Source organism: Schistocerca americana, chromosome 8 (genome assembly GCF_021461395.2).
Source record: "Schistocerca americana isolate TAMUIC-IGC-003095 chromosome 8, iqSchAmer2.1, whole genome shotgun sequence".
Lineage (NCBI taxonomy): Eukaryota > Metazoa > Arthropoda > Insecta > Orthoptera > Acrididae > Schistocerca > Schistocerca americana.
In genome coordinates this window covers 516020466-516037168 of record NC_060126.1, presented here as the reverse complement: position 1 = coordinate 516037168, position 16703 = coordinate 516020466, and the positions used below count along the sequence as shown (strand labels likewise).

Genomic DNA, 16703 nt, shown 5'->3' with positions numbered 1-16703 from the left:
GATTGGACACTGCCGGTTCAGCCATTGCCATCTGCTGACGGCTGCACCGGCACCGTTCTGCCCATGTGGGCAGTTGCTGACGGTACGCCACATTTTAACATCCTGTCCGAATTTAACACACTGTGCGTTGATCTTGGCCTGCCATGTACTCTGAATGACATTTTAGCGGATGACCCAGGAGCAGCTGCTCGTGTTCTTCATTTTATCCACTTGACAAACCTGTCTAAGGACATTTGATTATGCTGTCTTCTTTTAATCCCTTGCCAGTTAATGTGTCTTTTATAGTGTTGTCCTTTTTAGTTGCAGTTTCAACCTTGTGCCTCGCAGTGCATTCATAACTTAGTCTGGGCGCTAATGACCACTGTAGTTGTGCGCCACAAAAAAGCTCATGCAAAACACATCCCCTTTTCTATTCTGTTGTTCTGTTTACACTCTTGACTAATTTGAGTAGCAATGGAATGCAGCAGTTTTCTTTCATATTTTGTTCCCACAACTAATTATCTTGATGTTTCCTGTCTGAGTCCTAATCATTCTGTACTTATAGATGTATTCAGCCAGTGCTTCAGTAAAAGTAACTAGTTTCTTCCAGTCCTTGAAAAATCACTAGGATTATAGGATTTCTGATACTTATTTAGAAGTAGACAAATGTAGCAACCATCATTATATGGTTGCTAATCCATATTTTTTTGTTTGTTGTCAGAAGTAGGGAAAGTTGATTATAATGTTATTACCCTGAATTAACATTTAAACATTTCATAGCACTGGCAGTTTTTCCACACATCCGTAAAAGGAACTGTACTTTGAGTCAAAGTAATTTATACTGCAAATTTATTCCATTGATCACAAATTAACATTTCTGTGAAACATTTTCAGACTTGTGTTCTATTTCAGTAATTCATGCACAGCTTTAATTTGGGATATTGCATTGAAATTATCTGTAACTAATAGTTTGAGTAACTGTCAATTAGTGCATAAAATTGGCACAACTCTTTCCTGTTACAGAAAGAATGGAGAGAAAACTACGCAGACTTTAAGAGAAAGGTTGCCAGGTGTGTACGAAGAAGTCAAGAAGAATGTTTGTAGGGCATTTTTATTTCATTTGGGGAGACTTGAGAAAGAGGTGTGTACTTGCAAGACATATCTGATTAATCAGATACATGCACACAATTGCAATGTACTGCTCTTGGACTGAGAAATTAAATTAACTTTGTTACCTTAATTTGTGTGAGTGATCTTTGTGGGCTTTCCATGAAATTGTTTTTTATTTTTTTAGGGGACACCATGATGAGGGCTGGATCTCTGTGGGCAATGAGTGTGATAATTTAAACTTTTCAATTGTGGAATTGTGAAAAATAGTGTGGCCATCACCTGTTTTTGGGAACCGAATATGCACATTAATCAGCTCAGTGAGAAACTGAATTACCATTACTTCCATGCTAGTGCTTGTGGGGGTGGGGAGTAGGTAGGAGAGGTGACGGAAAGAGTCACCTGTGCAGTCGCAGTCCTCCGTCGGCTGCAAGCTGTTTCCACCGCACCGACAGCACTGTGCAGGAGCCCTCGCTCCCGTCACCTGGTGTGCTCCGCAGGAAGACATCGCCTGGGTCTCCCCGGTATTGAGAGGAGAGAGAGGAAAACCTTTTGTGCCAGTGGCACCGTTTTGGTGTGGACATCAGCCAGACAGTTGCCTTCTTATTGTGTTTTTTTAATCAAAGGGAAACGAAACTATTTCTGGAATGATAGCCTGTGCAGGAAGTGCTTCATTTGTGATCTGGGTGACAGCAGGAAAAGAGTATTTAGCTGCCTTCTCACCCCAGCCCCATTTGCTCATTAGGCTCATATGAAATGCAGGCCATTACTGCTGACCATGGAAACTCCACATGCCCACTTTAAGTATGAGGACAATGTGATGGGGGGAAGGAGTTAGCCTGTGCGCATGTTGAGAGTTTGTTTTTACTATAATTTTTACATTGATTTTTCCTGCCTCAGAATCAGATTTTCCGTGACACGCTGTATACTAGCTTTGTCTGACTTGTTTGGCACTGTGGCCTCTCGAGCACAACCTTGCTAGAGGTCTGTACAGATATTGTATATAATATACACATGGTCCAAATGTGTTTGACTGGCATCTGTACTGTTCAACACTTCATAATGTTTCTCTTACCCTGTGCCCACGCGCAGTGTGCAGCGAAAGACTTTTCAGTGAGTGTGCTTTTTTTTTTTAAGTTGAATACTAAAAGATAAATAAATGCATCTAAAGTTTGAGTGTAATTGAGATTTCATCTGAAGCATACTAATTTCATTCTGTGACAAATGGAGACACAGCTATAAAATTTGCAATACACTTGTCCTGGAAAGTAATGACTGCTGTATTCAGGGATAAAATTAGTGTACTGCATGTACTCTTTACCCTCACATTTTTCCTTTTTTATGCTCAACAAATTAGATAACATTAGCTTAAGTAAGCATAAAAGACGATGGTAAAAATGGAGGTTGTACATTTAGATTTTGCATTTGTCACTTTCATACTTCTGAATCTGCAGTGTGGTCATTTTTAAATCTGTTTGAAAACAATTTTGTATGCTGTTGTTGCTGTGATTCATTAAGGCAAGACCAGTTTTGTTTGAACCGGTACAGCAACTTATCTGCATGTTTCCCCCAGTTGAAAATTGTTAATTTCAGCTTGTAAATTTGTTTCAAGTAATTGGTGTCTGATGATATATTTTAACTGCCCCTGAAGTGTAACTTAGGGATTTTTTTTTTTTTTTTGTTTTAAGCCTATTGCTCCATTTTTCCAATAAAACATGCAAAACTGAAAGGCCAAATGCTGAATGTTATTTTGTTACCTCTGTTCCTCTTGAATTTGGTTTATTTGAAACACAGATTAGTGGGTGCAATGTTTGAAAAGTGCTAAAATAATCTGATGCTTGACGCTGAAGAGTGAAATAACAAAATTTTACTGTACTGTGTAAAAGTATATAATACACCTTCTACCGTTTGGCTATTACATATACCTGTTATTATGTAATGGGTTTCAGTAAACAGATGTCTAAAAAACATACATAGACATCTAACAGCATGTACTGTGTGCTCCAGAATCAAAAACAGCTAAAATTATTCTGTGATATTTTATACCAGTCTTCATGACTAAACCTTCCAAGTTACAACAAATGTTAGAATAAGTAATGGGGCCCAAAATATGTCGTGTGGACCAGAGCGACTTGGTAATATTCAGTTGACCTGGCTATGGACGTCAGGGAAGAAATGTTATTTCGCCTCAGTTTTACCATAAATTGTATATTTTTTCATAAAATACAGATATGGCTTATTGTATTTGTCACAATGCTTGTACTGCAAGAGTGCTCACCATTTGCCAGTTGAAAATGTTAAGATCCAGTTTCTTGGTAGATCACACCTGAACACAAGGAGAAGCATTGGCAACTCAACACACTTAATTTTATAGCGCAAGGAGAAAACGTCAGTGCCTGATGATAGTAAATGAGCTCTGAAAATGTTTATTCCATTATGTTCATATTGCTTAGCCCACTGCTATGTTTTGGCAACAGCCTAACCTCAGTCTGCATGTGCAAAGTGTACTACTGCAGTGGTCTGAGGCAGTATTTATAAGCTAATTACATTGACCATGTGCACATTCTGATGCACACGTTTACAGTTGTGGTTCAGGGATTAAAGATAATCTTGCTGGACATTGTTAATAAGATATTTTAAACCTTCACATAATTATGCTTCTGTTAAATAATCAGTGTTCTATTTGTGCATTCTAAGAGGCACAATTCAACTACTTTTGTTGCCAGGACTCTTTACATTCTGCATAATCTATTCTCAAGATAATAAAAACATATATGCAGTGGTATGTGAATAACCCTGAAAAAATGTAAATGTTGCATCCTTCAAACACTGACAGAAACAATAACTTTCTAATACAGAAAATATTTTTTCTGCTTTCCTAGGAAAATGGGGATTGTTTGAGATGTGTAGAGCATAGTAAAGGTGATTAATGTGTTTTGAGAGAGCCAGAAAGTAAGTTAGTAATGGCAGTAACAATCTAAAATGAATTTGGTGAAATCAGCGTTGTTGGAGTACTGTGCAAGTAAGGATTCTTTCATACAATGTAGTCCAGCCATGGGACGTTGCTTGTAGTGGAAACAGTAAATTTTTTCATGCTGAACATGAAATTTGTGGTTGCAGTACAGTAAGGTGCAAAGTGACAAGAATGAAATGTTAAACTTTATTACCTATGTGTTTTCAATTTATTAGACTTTAGTATTCCAAAGTAGTGAGTGTTCTTTATACGCTTCCCCTCCTTGGGAAGGAAAATAATTCTAGCTGTGGAAGGTTACTGCTGTTGTTTCATCTTCCATTTGCTTTTGGTGTCAATCACTTCTTTCATTGGAGCAGAAAATGAGAGTGCTGTTCTAATTGGCAGGTGTTAAGTACAGGGTTATTACAAATGATTGAAGCGATTTCACAGCTCTACAATAACTTTATTATTTGAGATATTTTCACAATGCTTTGCACACACATACAAAAACTCAGTTTTTTTAGGCATTCACAAATGTTCGACATGTGCCCCTTTAGTGATTCGGCAGACATCAAGCTGATAATAAAGTTCCTCCCACGCTCGGCGCAGCATGTCCCCATCAATGAGTTCGAAAGCATCGTTGATGCGAGCACGCAGTTCTGGCACATTTCTTGGTAGAGGAGGTTTAAACACTGAATCTTTCACATAACCCCATGCGATTTCTTTGTGGGCTTAAGTCAGGAGAGCGTGGAGGCCATGACATGAATTGCTGATCATGATCTCCACCACGACCGATCCATCGGTTTTCCAATCTCCTGTTTAGAAAATGCCAAACATCATGATGGAAGTGCGGTGGAGTACCATCCTGTTGAAAGATGAAGTCGGCGCTGTCGGTCTCCAGTTGTGGCATGAGCCAATTTTCCAGCATTTCCAAATACACGTGTCCTGTAAGGTTTTTTTTGCAGAAGAAAAAGGGGCCGTAAACTTTAAACCGTGAGATTGCACAAAACACGTTAACTTTTGGTGAATTGCGAATTTGCTGCACGAATGCGTGAGGATTCTCTACCGCCCAGATTCGCACACTGTGTCTGTTCACTTCACCATTAAGAAAAAATGTTGCTTCATCACTGAAAACAAGTTTCGCACTGAACACATCCTCTTCCATGAGCTGTTGCAACCGTGCCGAAAATCAAAGCGTTTGACTTTGTCATCGGGTGTCAGGGCTTGTAGCAATTGTAAACGGTAAGGATTCTGCTTTAGCCTTTTCCGTAAGATTTTCCAAACCGTTGGCTGTGGTACGTTTAGCTCCCTGGTTGCTTTATTCGTCAACTTCCGCGGGCAGCGTGTGAAACTTGCCCGCACGCATTCAACCGTTTCTTCGCTCTCTGCAGGCCGACCCGTTGATTTCCCCTTAGAGGCATCCAGAAGCTTTAAACTGTGCATACCATCGCCGAATGGAGTTAGCAGTTGGTGGATCTTTGTTGAACTTCGTCCTGAAGCGTCGTTGCACTGTTATGACTGACTGATGTGAGTGCATTTAAAGCACGACATACGCTTTCTCGGCTCCTGTCGCCGTTTTGTCTCACTGCGCTCTCGAGCGCTCTGACGGCAGAAACCTGAAGTGCGGCTTCAGCCGAACAAAACTTTGAGTTTTTCTACGTATCTGTAGTGTGTCGTGACCGTATGTCAATGAATGGAGCAACAGTGAATTTATGAAATCGCTTCAATCATTTGTAATAGCCCTGTACACTTACACTGTAAGTATTGCTTAAATTTCATAGTGTTCGTGAAGAGCAGTTTCAGTACACCAACTCACCTGTCACTGGCTTCTCGTTCATGTTTGGAGATCTCGAAGAGAGGAACACTGGAGATCTCGAAGAGAATTACAGTTGAAACTAGCTTTTGGAATTGTGAATATACTTTCAATGATGCCAGTGTTCTAACTGGAGCCATACTTCAAAGAATCTGAGGAAATGTGATCAGAAAGGAAATAAGTAGGCCTACACCACAGGAAAGACCATGGGATGGGTTACGTTGTAACAAAATGAACAAGAGATAAGAAAAAATGATGAAAAGAATACAAAAGGACAGGTAAATATCAGTACAAATGAAATAAATGCAGATGTATATACAACCTTAGAAATGACACTGTGGCATTTACATGCTGAGATAAAGCCAATTATGTGTGGTTTCTGCACAGAGCTGGGCAGTTGCCACATGCCATTACAATAAATTATTATACAGGGTGAAAAGTATTTAAAATGACAAACTCTGGGAGGTTGTAGGGGACATCAGAACAAATATTTTTCCCTAATGTCATTTTTCCCTAATGTCATTTTTCCCTAATGTCATTTTTCCCTAATGTCATTTTTCCCTAATGTCATTTTTCCCTAATGTCATTTTTCCCTAATGTCATTTTTCCCTAATGTCATTTTTCCCTAATGTCATTTTTCCCTAATGTCATTTTTCCCTAATGTCATTTTTCCCTAATGTCATTTTTCCCTAATGTCATTTTTTCCTATGAGGATTATTTAAATCAGTGGAGGCCGTATTACGCTCTTCAGTTGTAGGCAACTGCTGTCCACCAGTGTAGTAGTGTATTGTCTCTGTTTACTAATGGAGTGAGTACACTGATATGGTTGGTGCGTACTACGTAGCGCACCACAACGGACGAGATGCGCAGCGGGTTTAACAATAATAATATCCTGATCACTGTATCCCGCATCATACGACCTTTGCTGCTGTGTACCAACGTCTGTGTGAGACTAGGTCATTTAGCAGATTACCTGGACAGGGACGCCGTCGCATGGTAAGAACGCTGCAATTTTAGGAAGCTGTCTTGCAGCATGTGGAGCAGGATCCTTCAATCGGCACTTGCGCAATTGCACATAACATGGGGACGAATCAGACGAACGTAAGAACAGTTCTTCTAGAGCAATTGTTAGGTCCATTTCACTTAGTGTGTCCACAACCTGAAACCAGTTGATTATCCACCCAGAGCAGTTTTCGCAGTGGTACCTGGAACAGTGTGAAATGCATCCTACATTTCCAGCCTCTGTTTTGTTTACCGATGAAGCAACATTCGGGCTTGATGGAGTCTTTAACGTGAACAATTCGCATGTTTGTAGTGAGGATAACCCACATGCCACAGTTACTAGCGCTCAGAAAGTGTGGTTCTTGGCTAATGTGTGTCGGTGTTGTTGGGGACTGTTTAATTGGTCTGTATCTGCTACCTAGGCCATTAAACGGCAGGCACTATTACAATTTTCTCACCAGACCATTGCCAGAATTGCTGGCAGACATCCCGCTCCCTACAAGACAATGCATGTGGTTCCAACATGACAGGGCGCTGGCACATTTCAGTCATCGTGTGCGTCGATTCCTGGACAGACGGTTCCCAGAAACGTGGATTAGCAGACATGGTCCTGTACCATGGCCTGCTCGATCCCCAGATATGTCCCCTCTGGACTTTTTGTGTGGGGGAGAGATGCACAACCTTGTTTACGCAACTCCTGTTGCATCAGCAGAGGATCTGGTTGCCCAGATAGTAGCAGCAGCAGGAACAATTCAGGATAGTCCTGGGTTTTTTTTGACCATGTCAGACAGAGCATCATCCGACTGTGTAACCTTTGTTTACGTGTCAATGGAGATATTTTTGAAAATCTACTGTAATTGAAATTGGGTTGTGTTAATGTGTTGTCTCTTGGTCATTAAAAAAAATGGAAAAGTGTTTGTTGGTTTAATTAATTTGCCGCCAGAGAAATCTTCCTCTACCGGTTTAAATACTCCTCATAGGAAAAAAATATCAGGGAAAATATTTGTTTTGATGTTCCCTACAACCTCCCAGAGTTTGTCAGTTTAAATACTTTTCACCCTGTATATGTAGATTTTGTAGTGTGGTTTGGAAAGGGACAAAATTCTTCGGAGTTAGAAGGCATCTGTGGTCCTGCTCCCCCTCACCTCCTCCAATCTACCAGGAGTTTCAAAAAGATTATGAATCTGATTTAACTTCTACATGAATGAAGGTAGAGACTTGGGTATGCATTGGAATTAAATTTACCTTTGCTCCAGTTCTAAGATGATTGTTTTTGTGGTTCCCAGTACAGGGGTCTCCCTGATAAGCTGCACTTGCTCATGTACCCACTGTTGGTCAATTGGAGGTGGCAATGGAACAACAACAAAAAGCATTTTGCATTACTGTGTCAACATGGCCGAAGGTGATTTTATCAACCCAGTCCTTTAACAATAGATAAACTGTAAGAATATGTTGATCTCATATTGCACCATTGTCCTGCAGAGTTATGGGATCTTGCATTCTGAAACGATGCAGTAACTTCAGATGTGCTCACAAAAGTATGGGATGAGTTTGACTATAATCGGGCTGTTTGTTGTTCATCCAGTGGGGGGCACATTGGACATAGTGGGATGTAAATGAAAACTTTGGTCCTAGTTCATACTGTAATAGACCACAGGGTGGGATGGTCTAAATTCTCTTCATACTTGGCACATGCTTCTCGTTTGTTTGCAATAGCATCTATTCTGCATTACGATGTAGTGGAACACTGGAAAGCCTTTGCAGCATTAGCTTTGTGTCCATAGGCTGAACTAAATTGTATGTAGTAGGTTTTGTGTAAAGTTCTTATCCTTTTCAGAAAAGGGGGAGACCATTTCAACACAAAAATGTTTTGCAGTAGCCTGATAAAGCCCATGATGTTGAGCATCAGTTGCTTCCACGTTCCTCGGCCATCGTGTAGTGTAGTTTTCTCAAGTTGTGGAATCCTTTGTGTGCTTCAGTTGTTGCTGTGGTTTAGTGTTTTTTGTGTTAGTGGTGATATGGTAGAAGTATGTGTCTCAAGACAAGGTTCGCCCTAAAAGAGGTTATCCAAGAACACACAATCATCAGCTTCATACGTATCAAGGGTTAGAGGGGAAATTATAATCAGGGAACAAAATTGCAGATTTGTGTGAAAGTATTAAATCTGACATTTCCCGCTGAGAAAAGTAGACATGGGTTTGGAGATACCAATACCTGCATGCAGTGAGCATTTAGTTGAGGTTTTGCGAAGCATCAGTTAATGGATGTCATGCATTGAAAAACAGTGGCTGCACTGTGTGCAACCAAAAGAACAACAAAATTGGCTTGCTTCTTCATTTTAAACTGTTTATTTGTTCCAGAAAGCGAAGTAACTCATGAGGAAATAAATACCACAGTTTTCTAATTTGTTAAAATATTCTTTAGAATTCAACAGTAGTAATGGACAATGTACAGTGCCATTGTTACATTTGATAAGCCAGCTAAAACATATCCCAGTACAAAATATAACTACGTTATGTATAGTGAGAGAGAGAGTGCGAAAACTCTTGTGGTTTTTGAAGGTGAGATATAGAATTATGGGGTGCATAAAATATTGGTAGGGGCAGCTGAATCCCTGTACATATGTTCAGTCATTGGTGGGATTTGTTGGAGCTTTGTTTTAAATAAAGTAGGGATGGAACCACACCAAGCATCCTCCAAGGGCATTATGCTTGAAACCAAAAGACAGGTTATTTCTGAATTGTCTTCACTGATAAAGATGAGTTAGGGTGTAATATCCAAATGAGAATGGGCTCATTGAAGACTGAGTGTGCGTTTGTTCTTTTGGACAAGGATGGTATACAAGAGAGAACTGGACATGTCCTCCTAAATTAAACCAAACCACTGTTTTATATAAATTGATTTTGTGAAACAGCTAGAAACATCTAAATGGTGGGATGTGGATTTTAGCTCCCTTCATGGCATCCAGTATCTTAAATGCTGTGCCCCCACACACACACACACACACACACACACACACACACACACACACACACACACACACACACACGTGTGTCTGCAGCCTCAGAGAGCTGAGACCACACTGCGAACAGCAGCACCAGTGCATGATGAGAGTGGCGACTGGGTGGGGGTAAGGAGGCTGGGGCGGGGAGGGGGAGGGATAGTATAGTGGGAGTGGTGGACAGTCAAGTGTTGGAGTTTAGACGGAGGGCAGGAGAGAAGGTGCGGAGGGGGTAAGTAGTGGAAAGGAGAGAAATAAAAGAAATTAAGACTGGATGTGGTGGTGAAATGACAGCTGTGTAGTGCTGGAATGGGAACAGGGAGGGGGCCTATTGCGACTCAGTATCTCCACTATATAGTGAGTAGCAACTTTCCTTCTCTGGATTGTTACATTCCATCCTGGATTTTCCATTGTTTATATATATATATATAATCATATAACTGCATGACCAATCTACAAATGCATATGGTGCTGTCTGATAAAATAGGAAGCTAAAAAGGGAAGGAAAGAAAGAAAGGAAAAAGGTACAGTACAGGTCATCTGATATTTTAGCGGAATCTAACTGCAACAAAACATATCCAGATTCTGACAACCTGGTGCATAATGTAGCTGATAACTAGAAGAAACTGTAAAACAGGAAAGATAAAGTGCAGTGACATGGAAGGTCAGTGGAGACTGCTCAGTTGAGACTGCTGCACATTTGTAACAAAGGAAGCAGTGAAACATGACTAAAAGTACTTGAGTCTTCTAGGGTGTACTCACTGTGATAGAGGGGCCTTAAGTGACCCATGTGTGAAGTGAATTATGACTCTGCAGTCTACTAAGCACTTTGTCAATGCTATTAATAAATAGTACCTTACCATGGGATTGTATTTTTGTGCACTCGAGGACCAAACTGTTAGAATGTTCATTACTTATATTGTCAGTTTTGCAACATTAACCAGTATGAGTTCTCACAGTTAACAAAACTGGTGAAGAGAGTATTTGTATCTCATTAGAGCTGTGGACAGTAACATGGTTGCACAATTCTTGAAACCATGGCAATGCAACCATCAACATGTGTTACAATCATTAAGAACCGAAACCACCAATGGCTCTTGTCTGTCGGTCATCATTACCGCAGCAATTAAGAGTCTGGAATTCTTCCAACATCTTGAGTACTTTCTTAAACACTGACTGCCATGTAGATGCTGCTGGCCACAGCAGAACCACATGCCTACTTCGTGTTGTTGCTGTCGGGCACAGCAGAGCCTCGCACCTGATGCCATGGGCTTAGTCTGGCTGTGAGACATCCATCACTAAGCATGTGGCAGTCAATGTGTTAAAGCCCATTTTATTCCAATTCAGTTATCCTACCTCCCCTCACTCCTCTTCTCCTAGAACCATTACAGTAACCAGATTTTGGAAAAAAATTGTCTCCAGTTAACTGCACACTTCAGTAGCCAGACTACAACCTTGCTTGAAGTTTAAGTTTTTAATAGTTCAGAAATCAATGCAATCATTTGCTGTGTGCCTTGGTAGTAGATAACTGTAGCTTAAGCCAAATATGCAGGTGCATCTGCTGTAAGCACTGTACGAAGAGGAATTATCTGTGACTGTGTATCCCATTTAAGGAGATTCAGAAAGATGTGCTAACAATACCTGACCCCTCTTCAAGAAGCATCCAAAGTGTGCAGGGAACAAATAGTTGCAAGAACAGGCACTTTTCAAAGCTTAAAGGTCTTCAGTCTCATACCTATCCAGAATACAATAGCCTTACTTTTCTTGTCACGAGCTGTGGCACAAGTAGAGTGTGATTATCCTTTTATTCACATTGTGTTCTGTAAATTCCATCATGAACAACTTTCTGGGATGTAAAATGAGTCAAGTTATACATTCGGTTGTATGAATAAAAACGAGAACATTCTCCAGAGTTGACACTCAGAGCAAAAGAACATTCTTAAAGAAAGTTCTCAGTTTCGTATGAATAAAAACTAGGAAGCATAATCTCTGACCCTGGAGTACTTTCTCTCTACCTCCCCTCCTTACTGAGTAAGTTCTCAACAAAGAGATTAAAATCCAACATCTTTGGTTCTCAGTTTGTTTCGTTTGCGACTTTGCGTGTGTTTTGTGTTAGCGAAAGTTTTCTGAAATTGTTTCTGTGCCAAAATGGAAGACTCGGAATTAGCGTTTGTTAACATTATTAAAGATTACCCCGCAATTATCAGCAAATCACAAACTCCGGCCGCAAGAAGAGAGAAAGCGGATTGTCTTAAAGAAGTGCAACACCGTTACATGGTTAATTTCGGGAAAGAAATAACGGACGTGCAGATAATGAAGAAACTGCACAATATGAAATCCCATATCAAGGCGAAAACGCATGTGGATAAGATGGGAAACATCAAGATTTCCCTGAAAAATTGGGAGCAGATATTTTTAAAGTTTTTCGACGGAGATGACTGCAACCCAACTATCCACAGAGTTCCTGGTAAGTCCCATACTTTTCGATTTTTTAATTACGCGCTTAATGCTTTGAAATTGTGATTCAGACAAATATGTATTTTTAACATGTGAAAATGAAACAATGTTTGGTAAATTTCGTCTACTATATCACCACTTTTCAGTAAAAGTATCACAGTGTACTATGCATGAAATTGGACGAACCTCTCCCACATTTCTGCGTAAACATGTTTGGTATATTTACTAACTAGAAACTGAATCCTGACACACCACTATTACTTTAGGATCTTGTGCAGTAGGTGGTGGTTCAATTTCTGTCATCACATCACCAAGGAATTCGGAGGTAGCTGACACAGACTGCATGTATGAACAAGAGTAAATTTTGCAGCTACCACTAATTGTTCCAGCCGACCATATGGATCTCGTGGGCCCCGAAGTCGTCGTACCTTCACAATCGCCTGCTTCGGGGCATGAGTGTGTGCTTAAACATCGCCGATTAAGCATGGAAACGGATGAGACACGTAATTTGTCTACTCCAGAGCTGCAAAGGCTGGTGCTATTGTATCAATTGGACATACTCAAACGAAAGCAGCAGAAATTGATGCGCGAAGAAGATAAACAATAAAATGTGTAGTGTCTTATTTACATAACGAATTTTATTAATAAAAACATGTTTTTAAAGTGAATGTTCATTTTCATTCCTCATTTTCCAAATTTCATATCCTCTTACAAAAATTATTCAGTACAAATGTCTTTTCAATGAAACAATAAGAGTAATATAATCCAATCTGAAATGTTAAAAAAAGTGTATGCTCTTATATTGTTGTCTGGCCAGTATCTTCACCACATCCTTGAAACAATTTCTGGTAAAGTAAAGCAAAAAGAGTAACTTGTTTTACTGTAGCATCTGGCAAATAACCTTCACCACTAATTTTTGGTACAGTAAAGCAAAAAGAGGAAGTTGTTTCTATTTTAAATGCTGCAGGTAAGACAGTTGTGCTCTTATTTACTGTAGCACCTGGGAAATATCTTCACCACATCCTTGAAACAATTTCTGGTAAAGTAAAGCAAAAAGAGTATGGGTGAAGTGGGGTAAGTGTAACCACGGGGTTAAGTAACCATGACTCATGGTGCCTTAAAGAAGCTGTATTTTTACCTCTGATTTATCACACATGTTAATTTACTCCATTCTTTGTTATATTTAACCATAAGTTGTCAAATCTGACATAAATTGGTAATTAATTTTTGGACTTGAATGGACGTCTACATTTTCACTCTGCGAGAGAGTGACACTCAAAATTTGGTGGTCTGTCATTTTTGCAGTTTTAAAGATAACTGCACAATTTTTTGGTTACAAACTAACTTTTGCATGATAATTTCAAATATGAGATTCGTTTTACTCTACTGATAAAGCTCTTGTTATGCCAGGCATGGTTACACTTACCCCAACTTTTTCCCAAGTTGGGCAAGTGTAACCAATCGGCTGGGGCACGTGTAACCAGCAGGGAGGGGGGGGGGGGGGGGGGGTTACACTTGCCCCAAACAAACTTACCGGAACCTATTTATTTATTTAAGCTGTAACCTTGTTTTTGCCATCCCACTAGATCAACTAAACTGGCCTTCCTGTACACATGGACGCCAGAATACCTGATGTGCTGGATTTGTAGGTCTACTGAGTTTGTGTGAGATATATTTTATTTTTTATTTACGTCTACTATATTTTTAAACCACGTTTCCTTTTATAAAATATGACACAGAACTGTAAAAAATGTCGCCATTTCAATTAAAGTACAGTATGTGAACCATTGTTTGACTGACAACAATGTTGAACCTGATAATTCGTCCTGCAGCCAATGGGTGTAGCAGTGTTTAAGAGTGTGAAATCCACTTGGGACCAAAAGTTAACTCGTCACCAGACACATCATCAAGAGATAAAAATTAGCAAACGTGACTTTTCCAATCTCCTCACTGCTGTATGGAATGAAACACCACCTGAATTGTTGAAAAGTGGTTTTCAAAAAGCAGGAATATTCCCTTACAGTAAAGAAGTAATTGATAAAACGATAATGCAGCCATGGACTGTGTGGAAGCTACGTCCCTAACAGAAAGTAGCTCAGATTTTTGGGAAGCTTCCAGCTGAACAACCTCCAGAATTTTATAGGCCTACATCTACTGAGCCCTGCAGTTCTCCCAGTATCAGAGTTCTTTTTCAACCATTCCCGAGCTAACCAATGTTTCATTATGTTCTGGAACTTCTGATTTGTCATTTGAAAGCTTATTATTGGAAACAGTCTGACAGTGTAGTCCCACTGGTAAAACAAAGAAGAAAAGGATTGCACCAGGAGCTGAAGTTATCACTTTTCAAGATGCCATCTATAAAGAAAAAGATTTTAAAGGAAACAAGAATAATAAGGAGAAAGCAAAACAAAAAGGCATTACTGGCATAAAAAAGGGCTTGGTAATGAAAAGTAAATCTTCCACACAAAGTGCTGTTACTTTATCCGAAATGGCATCTCAGAATGTTATAGAAAAAAATCCCTGATTGCTCATGTGGGTAACAAGGAAAAAAGACTGGAAGTTGAATCAACAAGTGAAGAATGTGAAACTGAAGGAGGCCTACCTTTAACAAGTAGTGATGAAGAAAATGGGACCATAATAACAATGGACAAACTCAGGAAAGAAATGATACTGTGAAGAAGAAGAGACAAACTTTTTTGAAGCCAAAGATAAAATTACAGTTGGAAACTACGTTCTGGTAGCTTTTGCAACAAAATGTAAGAAAGTTCATTTTACTGGCAAAGTTACCAAAATTAGTGATTTAGGAGATCCAGAAGTGATTTTCCTCAGATGCAAAAACAAGACAAAGCATGGCACCACATCCTACTGGCCTGATAGAAGAGATGAGACGGAAGTTCCATCCTCTGATGTCATTTCAGTGCTGCCTGAGCCTACTTTGGGTCACAAGGGAGACCTGACATTTGGTGTTACGTTTGATTCATACAACGTTCAGTGACTAAATAATAGTTGGGGCCTAAGTGTGAATATAATAAGTTGAATTAGGGCAGTTTAGCATTAAACACAAATTGCCTACAACTTTAGTTCAGTTTCCATGAAAAATAATAGAAAGTGAACTTATAAAGTGAATTTCTCTTGAGGCTACATATTTTATTATTTTTGTTAAATTGCCTAGTAAAGAAAAAAAAATTACTTTTGTAGAATTTAAACTAATAAATTACTGGCCTAAAACAAAAATAAATCATCTATGATGCATTCTGTTTCAGTGTTTTATGGTTTAGGCTAACACTTATTTTTTAGTTTAGCTAACATTTTCTGTGTATTTCATAATATACAAAGAGGCGTGTGCTAAAAAGTTGATATCTTGAGTAAAATTTAAGATATTTTAATAATTTAAAAACCTTCAAATTCAGTAAAAATTGGGCAATCAGGTCACTTATCCCAAGTCTCTTTTACAATGCTCTGTATGGGTACAACAACGCGGGGTTACACTTGCCCCGAACCATGGGGCAAGTGTAATCTCACAACACAAAATTTTGAAAACAATTATTTGACCATATTATTATTTTTTTTTCAAAAACAAAATGTGTATTGTTTAAAAAGACAGTAAGTCAAACTTTAAGCATGAGAAATTTCAAAATCATATCTTCAATAACAAGTTGGCAATTTGGTGTCAAAGTTGAACTATGCCAAAACGTGGTTACACTTGCCCCACTTCACCCTAACTTGTTTGTATTTTAAATGCTGCAGGTTAGACAGTTGTGCACTTATTCACTGTAGCACGTGGCAAATACCTTCTCCACATCCTTGGAACAATTTTGGTAAAGTAAAATAAAAACTTGTGCCATCAATCTGCTGAAGTTACAGTACAGAAATTACAGTAAGGTTCCAGCAGTTCATATTAACCTATTGTGTCCAAAGCTATTTACAGTAGTATCTCTGTTCCAAATAGTTACATGTTAAACAATTTTTGTTGAAAGTAAAATCGATGATAGAGAATGAAAAAAAAAAAAAAAAAACACTAAACAGCATTTTATTACGTAACATCAGAGCACTGCTTTATTTTCATGAGGGAATAATTACAAAAAATATCAAATTGGGTTTAATTATTCAATGTTTGGGCAGACGCCCATACATTACAGTTGTCGTATTACATTTACAATTTCCCGTCTCCTATTTGTTCCACGTACACGTACGTTTGCTGCTTCCTCTTCTCCCAGTACTGGAAGATTGTTGTCGTCATCACTAGGTGCCTCAAAATCCTCATCCCCTATATGTTTTGCTACGTTGTGCAAAACAAAACAGGCTACTATCACACTGGGGATTTTTGTTTGGGCAAGCCTTATTTTATTTTGCAGAATTGGGAAACGCCTTTTCACCTGTCCAAAGCACCG

At 39.2% G+C, this 16703-nt stretch overlaps 1 protein-coding gene across 1 annotated transcript in view; it reads left to right on the top strand.

The window, feature by feature from the left end:
- The window catches only part of LOC124544666 (ubiquitin-conjugating enzyme E2 G1-like), a 57975-nt gene extending 55153 nt beyond the window's left edge, over nt 1-2822 (top strand). The window contains exons 5-6 of the mRNA XM_047123284.1: nt 1003-1120; nt 1274-2822. Coding sequence (XP_046979240.1) covers nt 1003-1083 — 81 coding nt within the window. The 3' untranslated portion in view covers nt 1084-1120; nt 1274-2822. The remainder of the gene's footprint in view (nt 1-1002; nt 1121-1273) is intronic.
- Nucleotides 2823-16703: the final 13881 nt, after the last annotated feature.